Raw genomic sequence first — 23,412 nt, forward strand, 5'->3', positions numbered from 1 at the left:
GACAGCTCAGAGCCTGGAACCTGCTTCGGATTCCTTGTCTCCCTCTCTCTCTGCCCCTCCCCTGCTCGTGATCTCTCTCTCTCCCTCTCTCTCAAAAATAAATAAGGATTATCCATTTCATCAGTTGATGGAATACCACACGGCAACAAGAAAGAATGAAATGTGGCCCTTTGTAGCAATGTGGATGGAACTGGAAAGTGTTATGCTAAGTGAAATAAGTCATACAGAGAAAGACAGATACCATATGTTTTCATTCTATGTGAATAGAATGTGGATCCTGAGAAACTTAACAGAAGACCATGGGGGAGGGGAAGGAAAAAAAAAAAGAGGTTAGAGTGGGAGAGAGCCAAAGCGTAAGAGACTCTTAAAAACTGAGAACAAACTGAGGGTTGATGGGGGGGTGGGAGGGAGGAGAGTGTGGGTGATGGGCACTGAGGAGGGCACCTGTTGGGATGAGCACTGGGTGTTGTATGGAAACCAATTTGACAATACATTTCATATTTAAAATAAAAAAATAAATAAATAATTTAAAAAATAAGCATTAAAAAAAACTTCTTTTAATAAAAAAAGTAAACAAACTCTTAAGAACATTTTCCCCTCCCATTAAACAGCTGCTCATTTCAGGTATACTATGAATGTATAATTTTCAGCATTTTATGTGCCATAGACATTATATTCTCTGTATTGGTTTTTATGCCTACTTTTTGAAACTTCATTGGAGGAATCAAATCTAATGATAATCAACTTTCAGTCATGTCTGCAGTGGCAAGTGACCCCTGAACTAAAATGACTCTTTGTTCCAGTGCTCATTTAGTTCTAAAAATAAATGCTACCACATGGTTTCTGTGTTTTACACAACCGAGAAAAGCCAGCATGGGTGTGCGGTAACCGCGAGATTCCAAATGCACCCACAGATAGCTCACTGAAAATGTTCAGGGTAGTTAGATAAACCAAATAAATTGCCTCTGTATTTCTTTCTAGTTAAAAAAAAAAAAATTAAAAAAGCTTTCTTTACAAACTTCCATAAAAAGTATTAACAATCTCATACAATAATTTCCTTAAAAATGATGACTCATTTAAGATGTAGCCTAAACAACATTAAAATGTAATAAAAGCAGTCATTTGGACAACACATTTTTAAAAATTTTTTTTTAACATTTATTTATTTTTGAGACAGAGAGAGAGCATGAACAGGGGAGGGTCAGAGAAAGAGGGAGACGCAGAATCTGAAACAGGCTCCAGGCTCTGAGCTGTCAGCACAGAGCCCGACGCGGGGCTCGAACTCACGGACCGTGAGATCATGACCTGAGCCGAAGTCGGACACTTAACCGACTGAGCCACCCAGGCGCCCCTGGACAACACATTTTGAAAAGCCTAATGTATAAATGTGATTGTGATGGCTTTCAAATCATTAAAAAGCTGTTCTTTATCATATACATCTATATAACAAGGTATGATTGAAATTTCATCCATTATAGCACAGTTGCTTTCCCGAATAACCTATTAATATGAGGTAACAGTGGAGATAAATCTTCACTGCACCTCTGAAACATAGGCAGGGTGGGACGCCTTCTCAAGATAAAGTTCATCCACATACTCCTTCAAAATTCCCAAACTTGTTGGGAATTGGCAACACGCTTCCACTTGTGAAGCGCACGGGGGGGATAATGACCTCAGGGTTATGACAGCCACTAGCGCTTGGTAAACTATATGTGCTCGTCACTGGGCTGGGGATTGCGATGTGTTATCACATTTCACTTAATCCTCATAACCCCATGAGGCGGGCTCCGTCGCCGTCCTCAGTTACAGGTGAACTCATTTGCCCAAAGTCACGTAACTAGACAGGGCCAAGCAGGACACAAACCCACACTGTTGGACTTCATGGTCTAAAGTCTGCAACCGAGTAAGTCACAGAAAGCCGGGATATACGCATCATGGTAAGTGAGAAAGAGACAAACAGAGCAGCGGAGGTGAGAAGAGAGAGAGAACAGGGGCAAAGACTAACCAGATGGAAAGAACACTGTGTGAGAAGGAAGCACCCTGGCTTATGCATCAGGAGGGCTGGGACCCTTCCCCAGGAAGGGGGGGTCACTGATGTGACCAAGGGGAAGTCAATTCTCTCCGGTCTAAGAGAAGAACACCTTTGCCTACAGCACAGTGGTGTGTTAAAATAAAAACGTGAAAGTGGAAATAAAACACCAGAACACCATGCAGAAATCAATAAAACAAGAAAAAAGAAAGGAAATGAGACAATTGGAAAATGAACGCCAAAATTAAGAACGTCTCGTGGATGCCACCATTGTAGACATGCTATGGTAGAACTTAAACTACACATAAATTTGCGATAAACGTTAATGAATCCTGAAGGATTATAAATTGCCAAGAAGGCTGTCAGGGTTGTCCTTTTCCATTCCCTGATCACATCACTGACACCTAATGTCACGGAAAATGCTTTCTGTTTTTTGTTGTTATTGTCACTGCCGTCTATTGCAGAAGACACATGTAAAACCTGAAACTCCAACCTTGGTTAAAATTAGCCCAATTTAAGGGCTAAATATGCATGTATGGATGTGTACATACACATATCTGTATATATTTAAAAATCTGTTTATTTCAACACTGTGAGATCCGGAGGAAAGGAATTTGGCGATGTTGTGTGCCCAACAGAAACAGTCAGCTAACAAATGGGCGTTGTTTGAAGCCACAGAGTTTGTGGTAATTTGTTACAAAGCAATTGAAAACTAACATGTACCTGAGGTGACTAAGACAACCAAAAAAAAAAAAAAAAAAAAAAACCACCAAGAAAATTATTCATTCCAAGGATGGGAGCACAGGACTGTGCAAGGAAGGAAAAGTAACCATCAAGTAGGCAGGTCTGAACCATGTCCACAAGTCCTGTGACGCAACGCTCATGGTGTTTATGTTCCCTCCTTTGAAGCTCAGTCAGCCTTAGTGACTCACTCATAACCCACAGAATGCGGCAGAAATGATGCTGAGTAACCTTCCATGTTAAGTCAGTTTCTGCCGTGGTCTCTAAAACAGTGCTCTAGGACCCGTTCTACTAGAGAGCTTGGCATTGGGTTTTCAGGCAAAGCACTGCATTTCCATTTTCCATTTGCTAATTATAGATTTTCCATTTACTATTGTCCCTTGTCAATACATCATCCTTAGGGACTTCAAGGCATGGCTGTAGTGAAGCTGAATTTGGCCATTCCTGTATTCTCTAGCCATAATACCACCAAACTACACCATTAACCTTTGACATGAACTAGCTAAAATAACAGCATTAATAGCAGTCAATGCAATCCAGAAAGGTAGGATATTTAAATATTTAAAGATAGAGAGGATTGCCAATTATTGGTTGAAAATCTATCTCTTATTCTATTTTATGCCATAGAAAGTTCTACCAAACTGATTTGCTATAAGACTCTAAGCAATCTGCCTAATATTTTAGTCTCCCCATTTCTGGACCAACAAACTTCAGGAATAACGTTTGGTTGAGTGGATAAATTTCTTGAAAATATTTCAACCAAAAGTCTTTTCATGTGTAAAATAAACTTTCATCTTATTAATTAAATAAACAAATACTTATGGGTAAGTTACTATGAGGTAAAACAACATGACAGAGTTTCTGTCCTCAGGGAGCTGATAATAAACATAAGTACCTAATTAAATAAAAAAGGCAGAATATAGTGAGTTCTATAATAAAAAAGATACAACAGGAGAGATTGAATGTACTTGTAGGCCAAGAAAGAGCTATGCAAAGGACGTGAATAACTTCTCTTAAATTCAAGCTTTTCACTTCCTTTTACCTTTATATACACCAACACCTTGGACCTCATCTTTACCTGAAATTGTTCTATCTTTCAAATCTTAAATTTTGGAACCCTCTTTCAAACTAAATTCTAGATCCCTTTTGGGGAGAAACTCTGTCCACTCCCCCATGAGCGTCCAGTGTCCATAGAGGAGAGAGGACTACTAGGGAAGGCAAGTGGTTCATCACCCTACCCCACCTTCACTTGGGAGGAAGGAAAAAGAAGCAACAATTTATCAGAAGCTCTGTACTTAATGGTTGTTGGGTCTTGTTCAGCCATGAATAAAGCCGTCCCTCACTCCCTACGTTTTATTCTCAAGAACCGAGAACACAGAAGGGAAGATGGATGAGTTATTGATCCCTCAAACATCCAATAATCCCTTTACCTTTCTGTCTGATACATCCTACAAACCATCTACCCTGGATCAATTTAGTTGTTCCCTCTCCCCATCCTAAAGAAAATGCGACAGGCATAGAAATAAGGTGCATTATTAAACTTGACCTCGATGTTTGCTAGACATTATTTACCACCTCATGATCTACTACAGGTCCCTGTTCAGTGCCAACTCTCATTTTCTACAGAAGCGACTCCAAAGCCACCTAAACTCTTACTCAGGGCAGATGACCCTGTCTTCAATTTCATTAAGAAAACAGTAGTATTTGGGTTTGAGATGAATGAACTTCCTGCACACACTTAACTCCATAAACTTTCTGTCTCCTAATCAATGCTGATCTTTACATGAGCTCTGGCTCCCACACCCTTCAGCTTATTCAGCAGTCATGCTCCGTCCATTCTCCCCCTACTTCCTGGACACTCCAACTTTGAGTCTAACACTTCTTTTCTCTCTTCACACACATTCAAAGCCCATTTTAAAGACAAAGCAAAGCAACAACAACAAAACCAAAATTCTCTTCAAGCCTGAACATTCTTCTAGCTTTACTTGTTCTCCTTCTAGCAGCCAAGCTTTTCAAACCAGCAATCCACCCCGGCCTCCCTGCCTTCCCGCCTTGTTCCGGAGTGCAGCCTAATGCATTCCACCCGGTCCCTGAAGTCATTCCCATCAGTGTGACCCAGTCACCTCCAAGGTAACAAATTCCATAAACGCTTTCATCTCTCCTTTGACTTGACCTCTCTGCAGTATTTGATGTCTGAAACTTCCGTCCTAAAACTATCTTCCACAGGCTTTTCCTAACATCATCACCTTCTAAAACTCCTCGTATACTTCCGAGTGCTCTGTCTTTATTGGTCCAACTTGAAATTTTAACATTTTCCCAGGATTCTATTCTTGGCTTTCCTCTCCTCAAACTAAACTCTCCCTGGGGAAGGGGGAGGGGCAGGAATATTTACACCATGAATTATCCCACGTGCCCATAAATCAATATGGCTAAATCTGAATGCATTTGCTTCCTCCCCCACCCCCGCCCCGCCAGTGCTTACCTCTACCGCGGCACTGCTCTGTGTTTGTTCATCTGTCTGCCTTCCCTGCCCTGGCATGCCTGGGAGAGGGACACAGCTCGCCTCTGTCAGTAGTGGTAGCTTCTTGAGCAGGGGCTGGGAGTGTGCAGGGGGCAACAACACAGCAAGAGCAGTGCATCTTAGAGGGCCTAGGAATATGAAGTTATAAAAAGTACCCCAGATGGACTTCACTGCACTGCATTGTGACTAGCGCACAGTGGGAATTCAAATCATATTTTTTGAATGAAAGAAGCACAGAAGAATGAGATACGTGGATATGCTTTGCAGAAGTGGCAGAATTCCAACAGCTACAGAAGGAGGAGGAATCATTCGAGCCAGAGGGAACGGGAAAAGCCCGAGCGCAGACAGAAAGGCTGGACCAGGGAGCTGCACGAGGACAGAGTCTCAGGAACACGAGAATGCCGAGGCGTGATTTTATACGACTTTAGGTTGGAGCCGCAAACGCCACTTGACGGGCAACAGTGAGCCAGTGAGTTCCTTCCAGCAATGTGATTTGTAATCGGGAAGGAATTCGCTGAAACCGAGGCTACCTCTTAAGTAGCTATCAAATGAATTACTTAAGTGAGAATAAGTGAAGGCCTGAACTATAGCAACCACCTCAACTGCAGCAACAGAGCAAAAGTAGAACAGAAGGAAAACACATTCTTTTTACGATTGAAGATAAACAACCTTTTTGAATATTCATAAACAACAGAATTAAAGTATTACATTTAAAGGAAGTGAGGGGCACCTGGGTGGCTCAGTTGGTTGAGTGTCTGACTCTTGATCTCAACTCAGGTCATGATCCCAGGTTCGTGGGATCGAGCCCCACATGAGGCTTTTTGCTAAGCGTGGAGCCTGCTTAAGATTCTCCCTCTCTCGGGGCGCCTGGGTGGCTCAGTCGGTTAAGCGTCCGACTTCGGCTCAGGTCACGATCTCGCGGTCCGTGGGTTCGTGCCCCGCGTCGGGCTCTGTGCTGACAGCTCAGAGCCTAGAACCTGTTTCAGATTCTGTGTCTCCCTCTTTCTGATCCTCCCCTGTTCATGCTCTCTCTCTATCTCAAAAAATAAATGTTAAAAAAAAAATTAAGATTCTCCCTCTCTCTCTCTCTCTCTCCCTCTGCCCCTCTCCCCAACTCGTGCTCTCTCTAAAATAAAATTAAAAATTAAAAAATTCAAATAAATAAACTTAAAAGAGGTAAAAATGTTAGAGCACAAAAACTAAAAGGTCTAAAATGGAAAACACTGTAAATACTTAAAAAAAAATACATTTAATACCTTGGTTTATTGACCCAAACAGTCATGAACAGTATTGGGTACACAACGTACTCATCAAGTGTATTACGTTGGCATGAATTCCAATGCACAACAGTTGACACACAGTTGGTAACTAAGAGGACTTTCTGTACATGTTTAGGAAAGGTCATTCTATGACTTTTGAGAAGGGAGTCAGCAGAATAGAACCATACCGTGAAACTGTTGTTAGCATTTTTGGTGCTTGCTTCAGCTACACTGGCATCTGAGAGGTCGACTTCATCAAATATCAGAGACTGTTAATGAAAAAGAACACAAACACATTAAATGAAAACCTAACTCAATGCTCGTCAATAATTTTTGTTGTTGTTGTTGTTGTTATCGGGCCATGACTACGAAGCGATGTCAGGAATTAGGAATAGAAAAGGAAAGGAAAGTCATTCGTGACACTTTGCTGTTTCTTCTTAAGAAGAGTGAGTAAAACCATGAAGCACAATTAACTCTTAAATCATAAACTGGGAAGGTCTTTAAAAAACCCTGGCACAGTGTTTCAATGCAAAATGCTATGTGCCCTCTAGAAGCATAATTTATGGGGAACCTCCTGTGTCACACACACGTACACACAAAGCAACACCTCCTGACCGGCAACAAACAGCCTGTAACAACTTTGCCAGCAGGCAAACATCCTCCTTCCCACATTTGCTAAGTAAGAAATGAGAACTAGTCCTGGGTCAGATCATGGTGAGTTCCTGAACTTTCTGAACCCTATTTTCCTCATCCATACAAGGGTTCAAATGAGAAGGTGAATGTGCTCTGCAAATATAAAATGGAAGTTTCTTTTGTACTCTTCAAAATGGTTTCAATCAAAAAAAGTTCCCATGAGAAAAACTCCAGAGAAACGGAATCTTTAATATTAGTGTTCCATTTGGAGATTAGGAGATTCTAGTAAATGAACGTATCCGTCCCACTTTGGGTCATTTGGCCATTGTTCGCACTCATTCCGCGTCCCTGCAGCAGGGCAGGGATGACAGCACACGTCTGGGGCTGCAGACAAGGGACCGTCCTCTCATAGCTTCCGCCACCACCCCCAAGATCTCCAGGGCGCTTGTGAGTCCACTTCACTCCAACCAACCTGTTAGACTTGTTCCCTGACCAGAAGGAACTTAAAATCTAGCACAGGAGAAGAAACAGACACAACCCATTTTAATGCAAGAGAGACTATTAAAAGTGGAAAAGAAGAAATCCGACAGAATACTATGAAATTCAGATAATTTCTCCAGCAGAAGACACTTGAACTCTTGCTCTCATGAATGATGGAGTAAGAATATCTGAGGGGATCTTAAAGAAAGCAGGGAGTTTCATCAAGTGGAGACAGAGGGAAAGTCATCTGCCGATGGTACACATGGGGTGAGGCCGAAGGCTGTCAAATGGCCAATGCTTCCCTAGAGATGAATGTGAAAAGTCAGCATGGAGCCAGATCAGGGACAACCTAGAACATAACGACTTTTAAAATAGAATTACTTGGTTTGGTTATTACTTCTACAGCTGCACAGACCAAGAATTAGGTTTGTTTGCATATTTGATTTTATCTCCTGGTATATAACTCTACTAATTATATCAGAAACATACAGTTTTTAATATGGAAATTATCAATTATCCAAGTGAGACAGCAGCAAGACATCTTAATGTTAACTTCTCAAGGAATATTAAAATGTCAGTTTTAAATGGAAGCTCATCATTACTCATTTTTTTCTTACCCAACCACATCATTCTTATTTTATTCAACTGTTATGTAACAATCATTTAAAGCCTTGATTTTATTTCACTGTGGTTTTTATTCTTAACTGCTAGCACAATGGAATGATTGTTTGTATTATCTCATTTAAGCCTCCCCAGAACAACACATGCTGCCCACAGCCACGCCACTAGAATGTGCTGGAATTGGGATACGAATCTTGTCTGAAACTGGAGTATGGATTCTTAGAAACTATAGCAATTCTCTCTCTCATGGTCAGGGAAAGATTTATAAAGTAAAAAGGTAGCAAGAAAAGAGGGGAACCCAACATTTTTGAGTTTATTACATTTAATAAACTTTACACTTAAAGTTTTACTTTAATTGTAAGGGAAGCGGAAAGGAAGAAAGAAAACTACTTTAGAGCCTTCCCATAAGATTGTCCTTTGTGGACATGCCACGAAATTGACTTAAATAGACTCCCTTGGGATTTGGTCCAAAGTGGATCACATTCATACTAAATGCACAGAACAGTTAAGGCTATCATGAACACTAAGACAAAAAGTTTACAGAACCAAAATTTTTAACCCATTCACAACTTCAAGAGCTTGCAAGTAATATTCTCCCAAATTACCTTTGAGTCCTTTGCATAATAAAGTGTACGGCCTCGAAGTTTGAAGTAACGCTTTTTCCACCTCTGGAAAGAACTGGTTTGCTTCAATAGCTGTCCCTCTTTAATACTGGTCTGGGGAGAAAGAGAAGCATAACAACATGATGAAAATCAAATTCAAAACCAAGTAAAATTCAGGGGCGCCTGAGTGGCTGAGTCAGTTGAGTGTCCGACTTCAGCTCAGGTCACGATTTCACAATTCGTGCGTTCGGGCCCCCCATCGGGCTCTGTGCTGACATCTTGGAGCCTGGAGCCTGCTCCTCATTCTGTGTCTCCCTCTCTCTCTGGCCCTCCCCTGCTTGCACGCTGTCTCTCTCACTCTCTTAAAAATAAACATTAAAGGGGCGCCTGGGTGGCTCAGTCGGTTAAGCATCCGACTTCGGCTCAGGTCATGATCTCACGTTGCGTGAGTTCAAGCCCCGCGTCGGGCTCTGTGCTGACAGCTCAGAGCCTGGAGCCTGTTTCAGATTCTGTGTCTCCCTCTCTCTGACCCTCCCCCGTTCATGCTCTGTCTCTCTCTGTCTCAAAAATAAATAAACGTTAAAAAAAAATTAAAAATAAAATAAAATAAAATAAAAATAAACATTAAAAAAAAAAGGAAAATTCAGAGTTAATGACACCCTATCATTGACATTTTGAATATTATTTCCCAGGTCTTACAAATTACATGAGAGAATGTTTTCTTCTTTCGACTCAACCAAGGCAGAGCATGTGCAAAGCCCCAAAGAGCTAAGGTGAATTTGACATGGTTCCCTGCCCTCCAAATAGTCACAAATAATATAGGAGACACATACACCAAACTAATACTTACAGTCAAGTGTGATGTATACATTGCCTCATATATAGTATTTAATAATGGTGGACAACGTAGAGGGGCAATATAATGTAATGATTAAGAGCATGGGGTCTAGAGCCAGAAACCTTATGTGTACCTCCTAAGGCCACCACTTAGTGGCTGAATGATCTTAGGCAAGTTACTGAACTTCTTCATGCCTTTATTATTCATCTATAAAATGGGGATGATACCAGGGCATACCTTAGAGGGTTGTTGTGAGGAATGCATTAAAAACATATAGAAGACTTATTGCATGGCATACAGTAAGCACTCATCACATGTTATCATTAGCTGTGTGTGACTGTAACAAACACACAGTCAAATCACTATGCATGGTGGTCCAGAGAAAGTCCAGAGGGCTCAGGGTGGGTTTTGAAGGAATTTATCAGAATGACAAGGGATGGAAATGTGTACCTGAAGTGTGTGCAAAAGTAGAAGGGTTTAAAACAGCATGCATATTTGGGAAATCTTCAAAGGACTTTCGGTTATAAACGCAGGGTAGGGTTTGCAGCGATAGAGCAGCAAGAGTTGTGGCTGGAGGAGGTGGGCAGGGGCTCTGTGATTCTGGGCCAGCCCCTGTGGCCACGTGCCTCGTGTATGAAGTTCATCTCAGTATCACCAACAAGACCCTGAGAACCCTCTGGCCTCATCTAGTATCTCTCCATCCCTTTCTCCCCTCTGTCCACAATGGTGCTTTGTTTCTAAGCTGCCATCAATGCTCCTCTTAGGTCTGGACACCACCCACTCTCTCCTCCTGGGCCACCCTCCCCTCAGATATCCATCTGAGCAACTCCTTCACCTCCTTCAAGTCTTTGACCTTCTCAGTGAGACCCACCTCACTGACCTCTTATTTAATACCACAACGAGCTCCCCTGATTTTCCCTCATCTTATTTACTCCCTCACACAAAGGACTTTCCTCTTCTAACATATAATGTAATTTTCACACGTACTACGTTTATTGTGCTACCTCTATTAGAGTAGAAGTTACCTGAGTTTATTATACCTAATAAAGTTAAATTTAATGCTTCATTTTAATCGGAAGGAAAGAAGAAAGGAAGGAGGAAGGAAATTACACTTACAGCAAATTGAACTTATAGTCTTGCTCTGAGAATGTTCTTAGGAGACACGTCACAGGACTGACTCAAATAGATTCCACTGGGGTGGGGTCCAGGAAGGGTCACATTTATACTGAATTCATAAAATGCTATAGTGAGTCTCCAAGTCAAAAACAGCTCATAGAACCAAAGTTTAAAAACCCATCTCACTGGACTGCCCACTGATATACCTCAAGTGCCAAAAATATCATTCAGCACACACGATATTAGGATCTATATGAATGAAGAGCAGGTACTGAGTTTAAACACATGTCTGTCTGACTCCAGAGTTTACTCCCCATTTCTGTGCCATACCATCTTTTATTATTAACGAGACATAAAATATCGAGAAAAATCTGTTGCCATCAATAAGGTAGTTAAGGTATATGAACGTTTACTTTCACTTTCAGTATGAGATGTTCTCTATAGCTTGCTCTAAGATTGTCTTCCAGGAATTGTAATTTTTTTTTTAATTTTTTTTTTATATTTATTCATTTTTGAAAGGCAGAGAGAGACAGAGCACAAGCAGGGGTGGGGCAGAGAGAGGGGGACACAGAATCTGAAACAGGCTCCAGGCTCTGAGCTGTCAGCACAGAGCTCGACGCAGGGCTGGAACTCATGAACCGTGAGATCATGACCTGAGTTGAAGCCGGACGCTCAACCGACTGAGCCACCCAGGTGCCCCGCAAACAAGATGTTTACATGTTGAAACTCTAAAATTAAAAATAGCTACTACTTTCATAATAATCTTTGTTTTGCAAAATGTCTCACCTTATGATGCACGTAAATTTCCATACAAACTCATGTGATAAGTGAAATCACTGTTAAAGATACTAAACAGTTTAATGAAATAGTTGGATGCCATTTCACCTGACTTTCTCTATGCTTATCAAAAATTTTAGGAATTGTAAATTTTGATGATAACAAAATATTTTTGAAACTTCGTACCAAAGAGCTCGGTTTGGAGTCAGACAGACAGACTGCAAGCCAGGCTCCATCAGACACCAAAAATAGGAACGTGGGCAAGTTGCTTCAGCTCTCTGTGCCCTAATTTCCTCTCTTGAAATACAGCAATAATAATACCTACTTCACAAGCTTGTTGCATCTAATTTAATTATACAGTAATGGCTGCAGAGCACTTAGCACACTGTCTGGGTTACAGCAAACATTCAATAAATGGCAGAAAGTGTTATTATTATGATATCATTATGCTATTAAGTTCAGGGAGTATTTGCCAGGCACCAAATCCTAAGAGCTTCTTGGAAGAAGAGAAGTGTTTCCAGGCCACCGTAAGGGCAAAGAACAGCTGGAGCAGGAGGAGAACGTCAAGAGATGAGGTTCAGGGAGATAAGAGCCAGAAGATGCGGCCACAACGGGGAGTTGGCTTTTCATTCTAAGTGCAAAAAGCTAGTGAAATGGTTGAAGCAGGAGAGCGAGAATGAGGAAATGTCCCAGGGAGAGGGGCTGGAGATGGAGCGCAGGTGGTAGCATCGTTGAGAAGAAGGCAAGGACAGCAATTTTATTTTGGAGGCAGAATCCACTGGACTTACTGATTGGCCTAAAAGGCAAGAGAGAGGAGAAGAGCCAACGAAATGTCTTTGGCTTGGGCAACTCGATGGGAAAGCCTGAGAGAGAAAGGGGCAGGAAGAGTGAGCTGCTTTACTGTACTGCCTTAGCATCTGGTGTTGCCTGGGGGAGAGAGTCGGAATTCATATGGTATTGCCCCGGGGGAGAGAGTCAGAATTCATCTGGTGTTGCCCGGGGGGGGGGGGGGGGGGGGGGGGGGGAGTCGGAATTCTTAAATCTGAACACAAAGCACGGAAATGCTGCAAAAAGATAACTTACCCAAAGAACAAATCATTTGTTCTGTAAGCGAATGTATCGGGATTTCTTATAAAGTTTCCTTTAAAGCAACGAGGAAGAAAACTCCATGTTTGCTCTATTTATATTCTAGAAGCATTGTCTGAGGAAAGCATAAATACCCTACTTCATTCTCCACCTGGTTATCAGAGTGATTTTCTAAAATGAAAACCTGAATATACCAAAGCTTGACTCTCTTTTGCCTGCAACAGAAAGCCCAAACTTCTGTATGTATCAAAGAACACCCTGCATGAGCTCCCCAACCTCATCACCGCCCCTGCTCATGCTCCTCCCTCTGCCCTAAATGTCCTGTCCTCAATTTGCCTGTCTTGAAAGCTCCTCTTCATGGAAAACTCTGATCCATGCCAGTGCCCCGTGACGGCTTCTCTGACCCTTAGGAGGAAAGAAATAACTACTCCCACGTTTGCCCTCTCAGGCGCCCTTACCCTGCTTGTATAGCAGCATCTATGACACAGAATGGCGTCGATTTACAGGTTGTGGCCAACCATGGTGTGAACCTCCCAAGAGCAAAGACTGCATCTCACACAATCTAACGCATTAGCCAACACCTTAGGGCCTCCGTAAACGTTGCACTGAACAACTTTTAGCTGAATGTAAAATAGCATGGAAGAGAACTTTGTATTTTAGAAGAACAAAAGAATTGGAAAACCGAGATAGTGCCCAGAAATGATTTCACGTTTTCCAGCATTTGGCAGATCTGAACCTGATTCTTTGCATGTATATAAAAACAGCAGACACAGTGCACAGAGGTGTATGTGGTCCCAGATGCACTCCCTGGGTGAGGGCTGGGGAGAGATGGGAAGAGGGATAGGAAAATGTCTATCTACCCTGATTTTAAGGATACTGCTAAATTCAGAGATGATCCCTACATCATCACTTTCAAAGCAAAGATGTAGCTTTTTCTACATCACTTTTTGTTCTTTAAATCTTGCATAAGCATGGGTTAATCTGCAGTGTGTGAGGCTGTTGGGGGGGGAGGGGCTACAGACATGTGTAAGACATAATCCTTATCTTCACGCATTTACAAACTTCTTTATGTTACACAGTTCATCTTAAATTCTTAAAAACGAAAAAAGAAAGAACCTTCTGAGGCTAGCTTACTTACTTTTAAGAGATGGGATTTAAAATACTTAACCAGAAGGCAGCTATTCACATGAAAGTCAATCCTCAAAATAAACATCTGTTTATATGCGGCTAGTTAAACAAACACTTCTGATAAAAGAAGCAGCATAACAAAAAAACGATTAATTTGCAACAGTCCTAGAAAATATAATCATATTATCAAAGTGTGGTTCAGAGAAAAACATGCGTGGCTCCAGAAATCTCAAAATACTGCATACACTAAGAGAACAAACAGGGACTCTTTCTTTAAGATCACAATATTTATTATGTTCAATGTTAATGCTCAACTAGAGTAACTACTTGAGGTTAGTAACAGATACAAGAAAGTTATGACCAGAGAGTTATAATTAAGAGCCTATTAAAATTAAGCATTACATCTTAATTTTATTTTGTTCATAATCTCTAGGGTAAGGGATAAACTCTCTCCTCCCTCAAAAACGGGCTTAGAAATGTTTACATTTAATTGACATTTAGTCGTATACTCTGGCAGATACTAGTTTAGTAATATCTAACACGTATGAAAAATCAGTGAAGACATGTAGACTTGACTATATACCAATAACCCAACTTGCAGATGTTAAAAACAAAAAGTCAGAGGTGCCTGGGTGGCTCAGTTGGTTAAGTGGCTGACTCTTGATTTCGGCTCAGGTTATGATCCCACAGTTCATGGGACTGAGTCCCAGTCGGGCTCTGGGCTGATAGCGTTGAGCCTGCTTGGGATTCTCTCTCTCCCTCTCCCTTCCCCTCCCCACCCCTCTCTGTCTCTCCATCTCAAAGTAAATAAGTAAAACTTTTAAAAAGGTTAAATAAACTTGGCTTTGAAAAAATTATTTCAATGAGATAAACTTTAAGTTGAAAAGTCTCTTGTTTAGCTGGCTTTCTAAAATGGCCTGCAGCCTCATGTCTCAAAACTGTGGAATTGTTCATTTCGTGCTCCCGGTTTATATCAGACAAAAGTAATTTCTCTCTTAAGTCATACACAGACACGGTGCTCTAAGAGTTCCCCGAAAGTTTCAGCAACACTTGTGTGTCACAAGATGAAGCTGCTTGGATGGAACACCACTTTCACGTCCCGAGGAGAACGCAACTGAGTCAGTCACTCAATGAGTCTTTTTGTAAAGCTAAGAATTTTCGAAAAATCAGTTACTGCCTGATTTATCTGATAAGTGCACATTTTCGTATGCTGACTTTTTTGGCCATCAAATAGGTGTGGTGAAAAGCTTGATATAGTGAAATGGAAATGTCAGCGATGACTCATCGCTTACAGATGTCTTCAAAAATTCCAGAAGAATCTCTGCTTCTCCTCATGGTGTCCCTACATGACCCCTTAACTTCTCTTGTAAGAAATGGTAATAATAAAATTTGTTGTTATGGACTGAATGTCTGTATGCCCCCCCCCCCAAATGAAATCCTAACCCCCCGATTTGATGGTATTAGGAGGTAGGGCCTTTGGGATCTGTGCCCTTATACAACAGACCCCAGAGAGTTCCTTCTGCCACTGTGAGGGTGCAGTGAGACGACGGTCATGTATGGACCAGGAAGCAAGCCCTCACCAGACACTAAATCTGCCGGTGCCCTGGTCCTGGATGTCCCAGCCTGCAGAACTGTGAGAAATGAATTTGTTGATTAAGCTCCCCAGTGTGTGGCATTTGTTGTTACAGCAGCCTGAACAGACTAAGATGTGGTTTGAGAGAGTTTTCACACCACTTCTCTCCCATCTTTTTTCTCTCTAAAGATTTTATTTTTCAGTAATCTCTACCCCCAAGGTGGGGCCTGAACTCAGAAGCCAGAGATCAAGAGTTGCGTGTTCTACTGACTGAGCCAGCCAGGCACCTCCCTCCCTCGTCTCTTGTGACTTCTGTCAGCTCCATCCCCCCGAGAAGAGAACTTTTCTCTGGCGCCAACATTTCCTTATCCATTTTGTTACATAAGCTCCAGGAAAGCTGTCTATGCCTTCCTGGGTGGACACCTATAAGTGTTATGGGTAGGTGTTATAGGCAGACAGAACCTATAATATCGTGAGTCTGTTTGACTTTCTTTAATGGTGAGTCTCTTTAGCTTTACAGACTTTAATCCCTAAGTTGGAAATAATACCTATACCTGTATATCACTATGTGCTATGATGACACGTGAGACAATGGATATGAAAGCACACACAGTTCTTTAACAATGTGGTATGACACGGTGCCTGGGTGGCTCAGTCGGTTAAGTGTCCAACTCTTGGTTTCAGCTCAGGTCCTGATCTCCCGGTTGATGAGAGTGAATCCCGTGTTGGGCTCTGTGCTTACAGCGAGGAGCCTGCTTAGGATTCTCTCTCTGCCCCTCCCCTGCACACTCTCTGTCTCTGTCAAAAAAATTAAAAAATTAAAAATTAAAAAAAATTTTTTTAAATTAAAAACTGGTATGGCAAGATATTATCTTGGCTAATATCAGTCCCCATCAGAAGCATTATTTATTAGAGGAAAGTTTCATTTCTTCAGTCCGTCTCTTTCCACTCCTGCCATTGCCTTGTTTCAAGCTCCTCTATGTCTCTACAATTCAACAGTCCCCTAAATGTCCTCCACACTCTCGATTTTTCCCACCGCTAGTCCATTCTTCCCACTGTGGGCAGAATTATCCAGGAAGAACAGATTTGGTGCCAGCAAAGTTGGTTTAATATGTCCAGTGGTTTCCTATTGCCCACAGTATAAACCCAGCCCTGTGAGCTGGGCACACAGCCTCTTCCTTCCATAAGGGACCCACCTCCTTGGACAGCTTCCTCTTCAGGCGTCCTCTTAAATTCACCTGACAGCAGGGTAAACGAGAAGCACTCGCTAATTCCCAAATCCCCCATGGACATAAGGATGTCCAGCCTCTTTCACAAGTTCTTCCTTCCACTCATCGTCCTGTCCTCTGCTTCTTCTTGCAACCCCCACTGCATACTGTCATCTTTTGAGGCTCAGGCCACCATCACACCCTAGGTGTGCCCAGAGCACTATGCTCACACATCAATCTATAGCATTAATCATGTTCGGGAATTTTTTAAAAAATTGTGTCTCTCTCCTGCATCTTATTTATTTTTCCATCCTCCATATAGTCCTGTCCTTGACATTAATAATTAATACATGTGAATCAATTTATTGAGTAATCAGGAAACACAAAGTAAGAAATTAAAAGGATTAAAATATTTTTCCCTCGGTAAGAACTTGGGGAACTCAATGGAGAAACGGATTTCAATTTTTCTGTCCAGCAAGTCAATATGCTGGCAGAAAGTACAAAAAAGATAGATTTGACTCCCTAAGAGAGCCCCAGGTTGGATCCACTTCTGACTCCATTTATTAGCTTTGTGACCACAAGTAAGTAACAACACCTATGAACTGAAGTTCCCCATCTGTAAGGTGAAGATAAAGGTCACCTGCCCTGTACGGAGAAATACCTTTCACAAACTCCCAAATGCTATATAAAAATAATATAAAGCGTTGTCAGTAAGGTACTATTTTAGTAGGTCACACTTGGGGGAAAAGGTGTTTTAACTGGGACTGACACAAGTTAAATAAAGAGATAACACTCCTGAACAAGGGCCTGATGCTTACATAGAGAAAAATTATCACACAAAGAACATGTGTGCACACGTGCGTGTGTGCACGTGGGTGCACTAACCACTTATTTTATTCTAGTGCGTGGTGGACGTAGACAATTGTGTCCGAGCCTTGTATTTTGTAAAAACCTTAACGAGATGAAGAATTCCAAAGAGAGTAAAAAAAATTAATATCGTATCCTAAGGGATAAATGAGACATTTTTAAAGAGTAACATAAAGCAATGTGTGCATCCGTGTGCAAAAGACTACAGTGGCAGACATAACAAAGAAAAGAGAGGATTGCACCTGTACGTAAAATCCCCATTAATGCACCAACAGCAAATGCCAGCTGATACAGGAGTGAATAGTATGGCAACCAGGGACATAAATTTCTGAAGTTGTAATTAGCTCCTGGTAAAGTTCTGATCACAAACTGAGCTATAAGCTTCCCTTTTTACACATAGTAGTTATATACCCGGAAAATTAATACCTTGTAGCAATATTTCAAGATTTTGTGTTGCATGACCTTAAGTTTTAAGCTTGGTGATTATAAACAGTGTCTGCCCATAATAATACCCTGTAGGATGTCTGAATACAATTCTTGGAAGTTTTAACCTGGCTAGTGTGTTGTAGGATTGCTGGCTAGTAACGCTTACTATGCCAAAAGCACTAGGGTGAAGAAAAAAAATACATCCACAAATTTCTGAAACGCCTCTACCGAGAATCACTGAAGGGTTCCAGGTCTATCTGAACCTCTGTCTTTATCTGAGCCATTTTTTCAGGAGCAACTATAGTATCATTTTGGTGACATATCTGGCAAGTTGTGGATTCTGAACCACTTCCACAAAGACCATGTTTAATCACATAAAGTATCCAGTCCCAAAATGCGCAAAGCTTTCTAAACATTAAACACAAGAACATGATGCAATCATGTACTGGTACTTAATAATGGAGCAGCGTTTACAGCTACTGTATAATATCACTGTGTTAAAAAACAATCAGTGTCTTACTTCTTGGACTATTGGTCTAAGAACAGTCCAGTAAGAATAGAAAAGATGGCAACGATTACTGGATAATGCCACCTGGATGCCACTGGCACTCAAAATTCAATTAGCTGAGTCAACCGAACTGCTGTATCTATGTTCCCAACTGGCCTGTGAGTGGAGTAACAGGGCCAGCCCCACTATATTCATCACTGTAGCCCCAGCACTTATCACACTTCCTTGCACAGAGAATAGCTCCTAACAATTATTCATGGGGACACATGAATGAATGAAGGAAACTTGAACTGTATGTTTTCTTAAGGGCTCTTAAGGGAGAGTCTGGGCAGGAACCTTGCCAGCATTCTGAGAGCTGGATCCAGACGAGCTGCTTTTGTGGCCATCTTTCTCCTTTGCAAATGTCCCTGCAGCAAATACAAGCATTTCGTTGTTGACTATTCTTTCTTTTTTCTTTCTTTTCCAAATCGAAAGTCATTCTGTTTTTATCCACTACCATTTCATCATTCTTAAGGAAGGCCATCTATCTTGTCAGCGCTAACCTTGTGTTTGTGTGGCATACAAGGCAGATATGCCTAAGAAATGTATAAACCAACTATTACTTGGAATAGATTCTCTAGCCTCCCATATTTTACCCAAGAGTTGAACTTACATCATTTGGCTTGAAAGGTGATCAAACACACATCACTCATTTGACCCAACATCTCTGAAACTACAAGTCTACCTTCATCATAGGTCTCAACTTAATGGATTGTGTTTCCTATCACAACATTGTTTTTTCTTTTATTAGCCCTTCTAAGTAGTCTTTGTGTGATTATAAAACAAGAACTACCGTTCTCCACAAACATGCCAGATGCTGTACTGAAGGATTACTGCCCCTCTTCTCACAGTTTTGGAAGGTCGGCCACTGGATCTCATTCTGATTCAGTCTGTCAACCTCTTTGATCAGTCATGGGTTAAACTGCTTCGAGGCTGGCTCTTCTATCAGCCTCCAAAATTTCCCTCAGTTCCTCTTGATTCTGGACCCTTTTGGGTTTTGTGCCTTGTATCCTTCTTTCCCCGTTGGAATTTTATTCTACCATAGATTTCCTACTTCCTTAAAAACAAATTTGAGGGGCGCCTGGAAGGCCTGGTTGGTTGAGCATCTGACTTTGGCTCAGGTCATGATCTCATGGTTCATGGGTTCGAGCCCTGCTTCACGCTCTGTGCTGATAGTGTGGAGCCTGCTTGGGATTCTCTCTTTCCTTCTCTCTCTGTCCCTCCTCCACTGGCATGTATGTTTTCTCTCTCTCTCTCTCAAAATAAATAAGTAAACTTCAAAATAAATTTGAGCCTTTTTATTAAAAGGAATCTACATATATTACATTAAGCTCTATTAAATACACCAGTTGTTCTAAAATCTGGCTGGTCATCTGAATCACATGGAGAACATTATGGACATTAAGAACCTCTATTCATCTGGGAGGTTTTGATTCAATTGATCTTGGATAGGGCATAGAAACTCACATATATTAAATGCTCTCTTGGTGACTCTAATCATCAGTCAGGGTTAATAAACACTCACATACACAATATTTATGTAATAATTTGTAGAAACTCTACACTTCAAACATGTCCTTCTCTGTGTGTAGAGTCCCATCAATAAGCCACTCCTGCCCTCTCTGCATCCCCACTGGCTCTGCTCCAGCGGAGATTGGGGGAGTAATTTGGGTTTAATGATGGAACATTATTAACCCACTCCAACTCTCCCCTTCCTCCTCTTGAGAGCCAACTGCCCACAGGAGACCAGGTTCTACTCAACCATCATTCAGAGAGAAAACAGATTTGACTTGAGCAGAAGATAAAGAGTGAAGAGCTGGGATCTGCACTGGACACTACCACGTGCTGGGTAACAGGGGGTTGGGGGGGAGGGGACACAGGAATTGCCCACCTGCTTATCCTCCCCCGTCCCCTAACATGCCTCCAGCCTGCACCACCGCCCAAGGCACGTGCCAACATTGGCCTGACCCGGCCAAGGAAGCAAATGCTGGCAGGGGGGCTGCAGTGGTTACAAAGAGGATGTTTCGGCAAGAGGATGATGCAGTAAGAGAGGGGTATCCCAGCTCACAGCACAGTGGACACAGGGTGCATTTCTAGAACTAGTGTTTAATGATAATGTAATAGTGTGTAACACAACACAGTTCCCTTTTTATAAGCTGCCCCTGGGAGCAGTTGTCCTCAAGCAGTTTTGCGTGTCAGAATAATCTGAGGACACATGACGGGGCACTTTGAGGAAGTAACCTAGAACGTGACCAGCTCAGCCTTCTCATTCTGGGGTACCTCAGAGGAGTTCTACAGCTCCATGAAATCCAGTTCACGAGCTAGGAGGCAAAATGATTACATGCATTTAAATATAATGACATTTAATATTCATACAACAAAATCTTGATATTTAAGTTTCTAGAAGTTTGTGAGATAGTTTTATTTGTTTGTATTCTCAGAAAAATATACACTCTATCGGTTTCAATTTTACCAGAATTAATTATACATGTAACAAACATATGCGCACGCGCGCGCACACACACACACACACACACACACACACACACACACACACACATTCTGACTCAGGTTGTCTGGGTAAATGTAGTGTGGTCATCCATCACATACCCGGAGCATAACCCTCCAGTGTTGTCAAGTCAAGTGAGGCATAAAACTCTAAAATGGGTCTCTCAGTCTGCAGTTTTTTCATCCTGCTGCGCTCAATCCAATGATGGAAAAGGCATTCCACCACTACTCCTGTCTAAAAAGGAAAAAATCCAATGTGGCAAACAAAAGCCAGTCGTGCTGCAGCAGGCCCAGACCCGGAGAAGTGATCAGGCCTGCTCTTCAAGAAATCGAGAGAAAACACGCACCGGAAAACAGAATGACGAGCCTATCATTTCCTCGTGCCTACTGAGGTATTCTGAGAATTTTCAACACATGCAAAATGCCTTCATTATTTTATTTGAAATCCTATTAACTCTAATATTTGGGATATTTATATTTAAATGTAAATTAATGCATTCTAAAGCAAAATCATGGAGATTACCCAGCATATTCTAATTACCCTCTTTACCAACAAACCATCTAGTTCTTTTTTTTTTTTTTAAGTTTATTTTTGAGAAAGAGAGAGATAAAATGGGTGGGGAAGGGCAGAGAGAGAGGGAGACAGGGGATCTGAAGTGGGCTCCATGCTGACAGCAGAGAGCTCGATGTGGGGCTCAAGCTCATGAACCTGAGAGATCATGACCTGGGCCGAAGTCAGATGTTTCACCGACTGAGCCACCAAGGCACCCCTAAACCATCTAGTTTTAACCAAAGTATTTTGTCCCTTATATTGGTTTGTAATTTTCTTGAGAAGAGCTATAGATATAAATTACCTTCCTGAGACTGGTTATTTTGTGACGTTTTGTTTATTAATCGCTAAAATTAAGTTCTATCTCTACTTTCAATGTGTTCCTTATTTAGGAGTTTCTAAATGTATTTTCCTAAATAGCATTAAGGAAGTAAAAATATATGATCTTATAAAGTGCTACTACACTTTTATTTAAAGGAAAATATATAAAATCTGCAAGGCATATCATCAGACATTTTTTTCATAAAATACAATGAACTACAACAGATTACCACTGGGTGGCAGTGGTGTTACGCCTAACGCTCAGGTTTTCTTTCAGAGAGGAACATTGGATAGGCCTCTTGTCAGAGTTACATGAATCCTTGCCTACACCTGTGAGTGGCACATAATAACTGCATTGTAAAGGGGCAAAAAACAAATCTATTTTTCCAACTCTGAATTTATTTCTTCCCTTATCAAATGCCCCTACTCACTTCCAAGAATAATCCCTTTGCCCACACATGACGTTCTGATGTAACCACTTTTCTACAAGGCCACAATGACACAACTATTTTGATGTACAGACATTTTGATGTGGCCTAAAATAAACCACTAAATGCTATGATATTTTTTTTTAAGTAGTAACTAATGTACAAAGGAGAACCGCATGCCCCAGGCAGAAACTGGGGGTCAATGGTAAGGCCAACCACGGGATGGGAAATGGGGTGAAGCTCAAGGTCTGGAAGACAACTGCATATAACCAGGAGTCATATATTTACCCTATATACTTATTTCTGAATGGGCTATTAACCATTCTATGCAAAATATCTGCTTAGTTTCTGGAGTTTGTATTTTATTTCCCGTAATCTGCCTCTCAAATTCTCTGGTTCTTCTCCAGAGATAATATATGGGTCCCCAATACATAGGAAATTCTCAGATTACTGCCAGTTCTCTGAACTCACAGATGAATAGGTAGGTAGGCAGACAGACAGACAATATACTTGTATTCAAATCATAAACTATTTTAACGATGGTTTCAATGAGCAGGACTGATATACCTAAGGGGATAGCCCACTTCTATCAGATTTTTTTAAAAAAACATCTTAATTGCTTACAGAAATGAATGAAATCGAATGTGAGTGTCCTGTGTGAATAGGATGGGGCAGAGAAAAGGTCAGAGATGAAGTCTGTGTAAAATACTAAGTGGAACAGTAACACATACACACAGACCTCATAATCAACATGGGTTGGATCCCAATGAAGGAACCCATTGTCGTGACCAAAGCGACTTCCCTCATCGGGATCCATTCCCCTCTGAGATCTTCCCTGCTCTACTCTATCCCTTACCAGAAAAATTTGACCCCTCCCTCCTCTGTGCTACTTCAGTAATTGTTCTTCTGTCTCTCTTTACATTTTAGCATAATAATCTGTTTACATGATGCGTAGAGGTGCAGCACTACGGCCTGGGGTGCAAATCACGGTTCTACAGCTGACTAGTTGTTAAAGACATTGGGCAAATTACTTAACCTTTCTGAACCTGAGTTTCCTCTCCTTCACAGTGCAGATATGGACGATGGTAACTAACTCACAGGGGTGTCATTTTGGACTACAAGATTCAATGCACGTAAAATACGTTTCCTGATA

The 23,412-nt window shown here is 41.4% G+C and overlaps 1 protein-coding gene across 7 annotated transcripts in view; it reads right to left on the minus strand.

The window, feature by feature from the left end:
• DGKH (diacylglycerol kinase eta) overlaps positions 1–23,412 on the minus strand; it is a 191,923-nt gene that overhangs the window by 97,892 nt on the left and 70,619 nt on the right. For all 7 annotated transcript variants that reach the window (XM_023251911.2, XM_045053524.1, XM_045053521.1 and 4 more), the window contains 2 exons: positions 8,890–9,000; positions 6,739–6,819 (listed from right to left, as the gene is read on the minus strand). In XM_023251911.2, the coding sequence (XP_023107679.1) occupies positions 6,739–6,819; positions 8,890–9,000 (192 nt within the window). The remainder of the gene's footprint in view (positions 1–6,738; positions 6,820–8,889; positions 9,001–23,412) is intronic.

The sequence above is a fragment of the Felis catus genome, chromosome A1 (assembly GCF_018350175.1).
Source record: "Felis catus isolate Fca126 chromosome A1, F.catus_Fca126_mat1.0, whole genome shotgun sequence".
NCBI lineage: Eukaryota > Metazoa > Chordata > Mammalia > Carnivora > Felidae > Felis > Felis catus.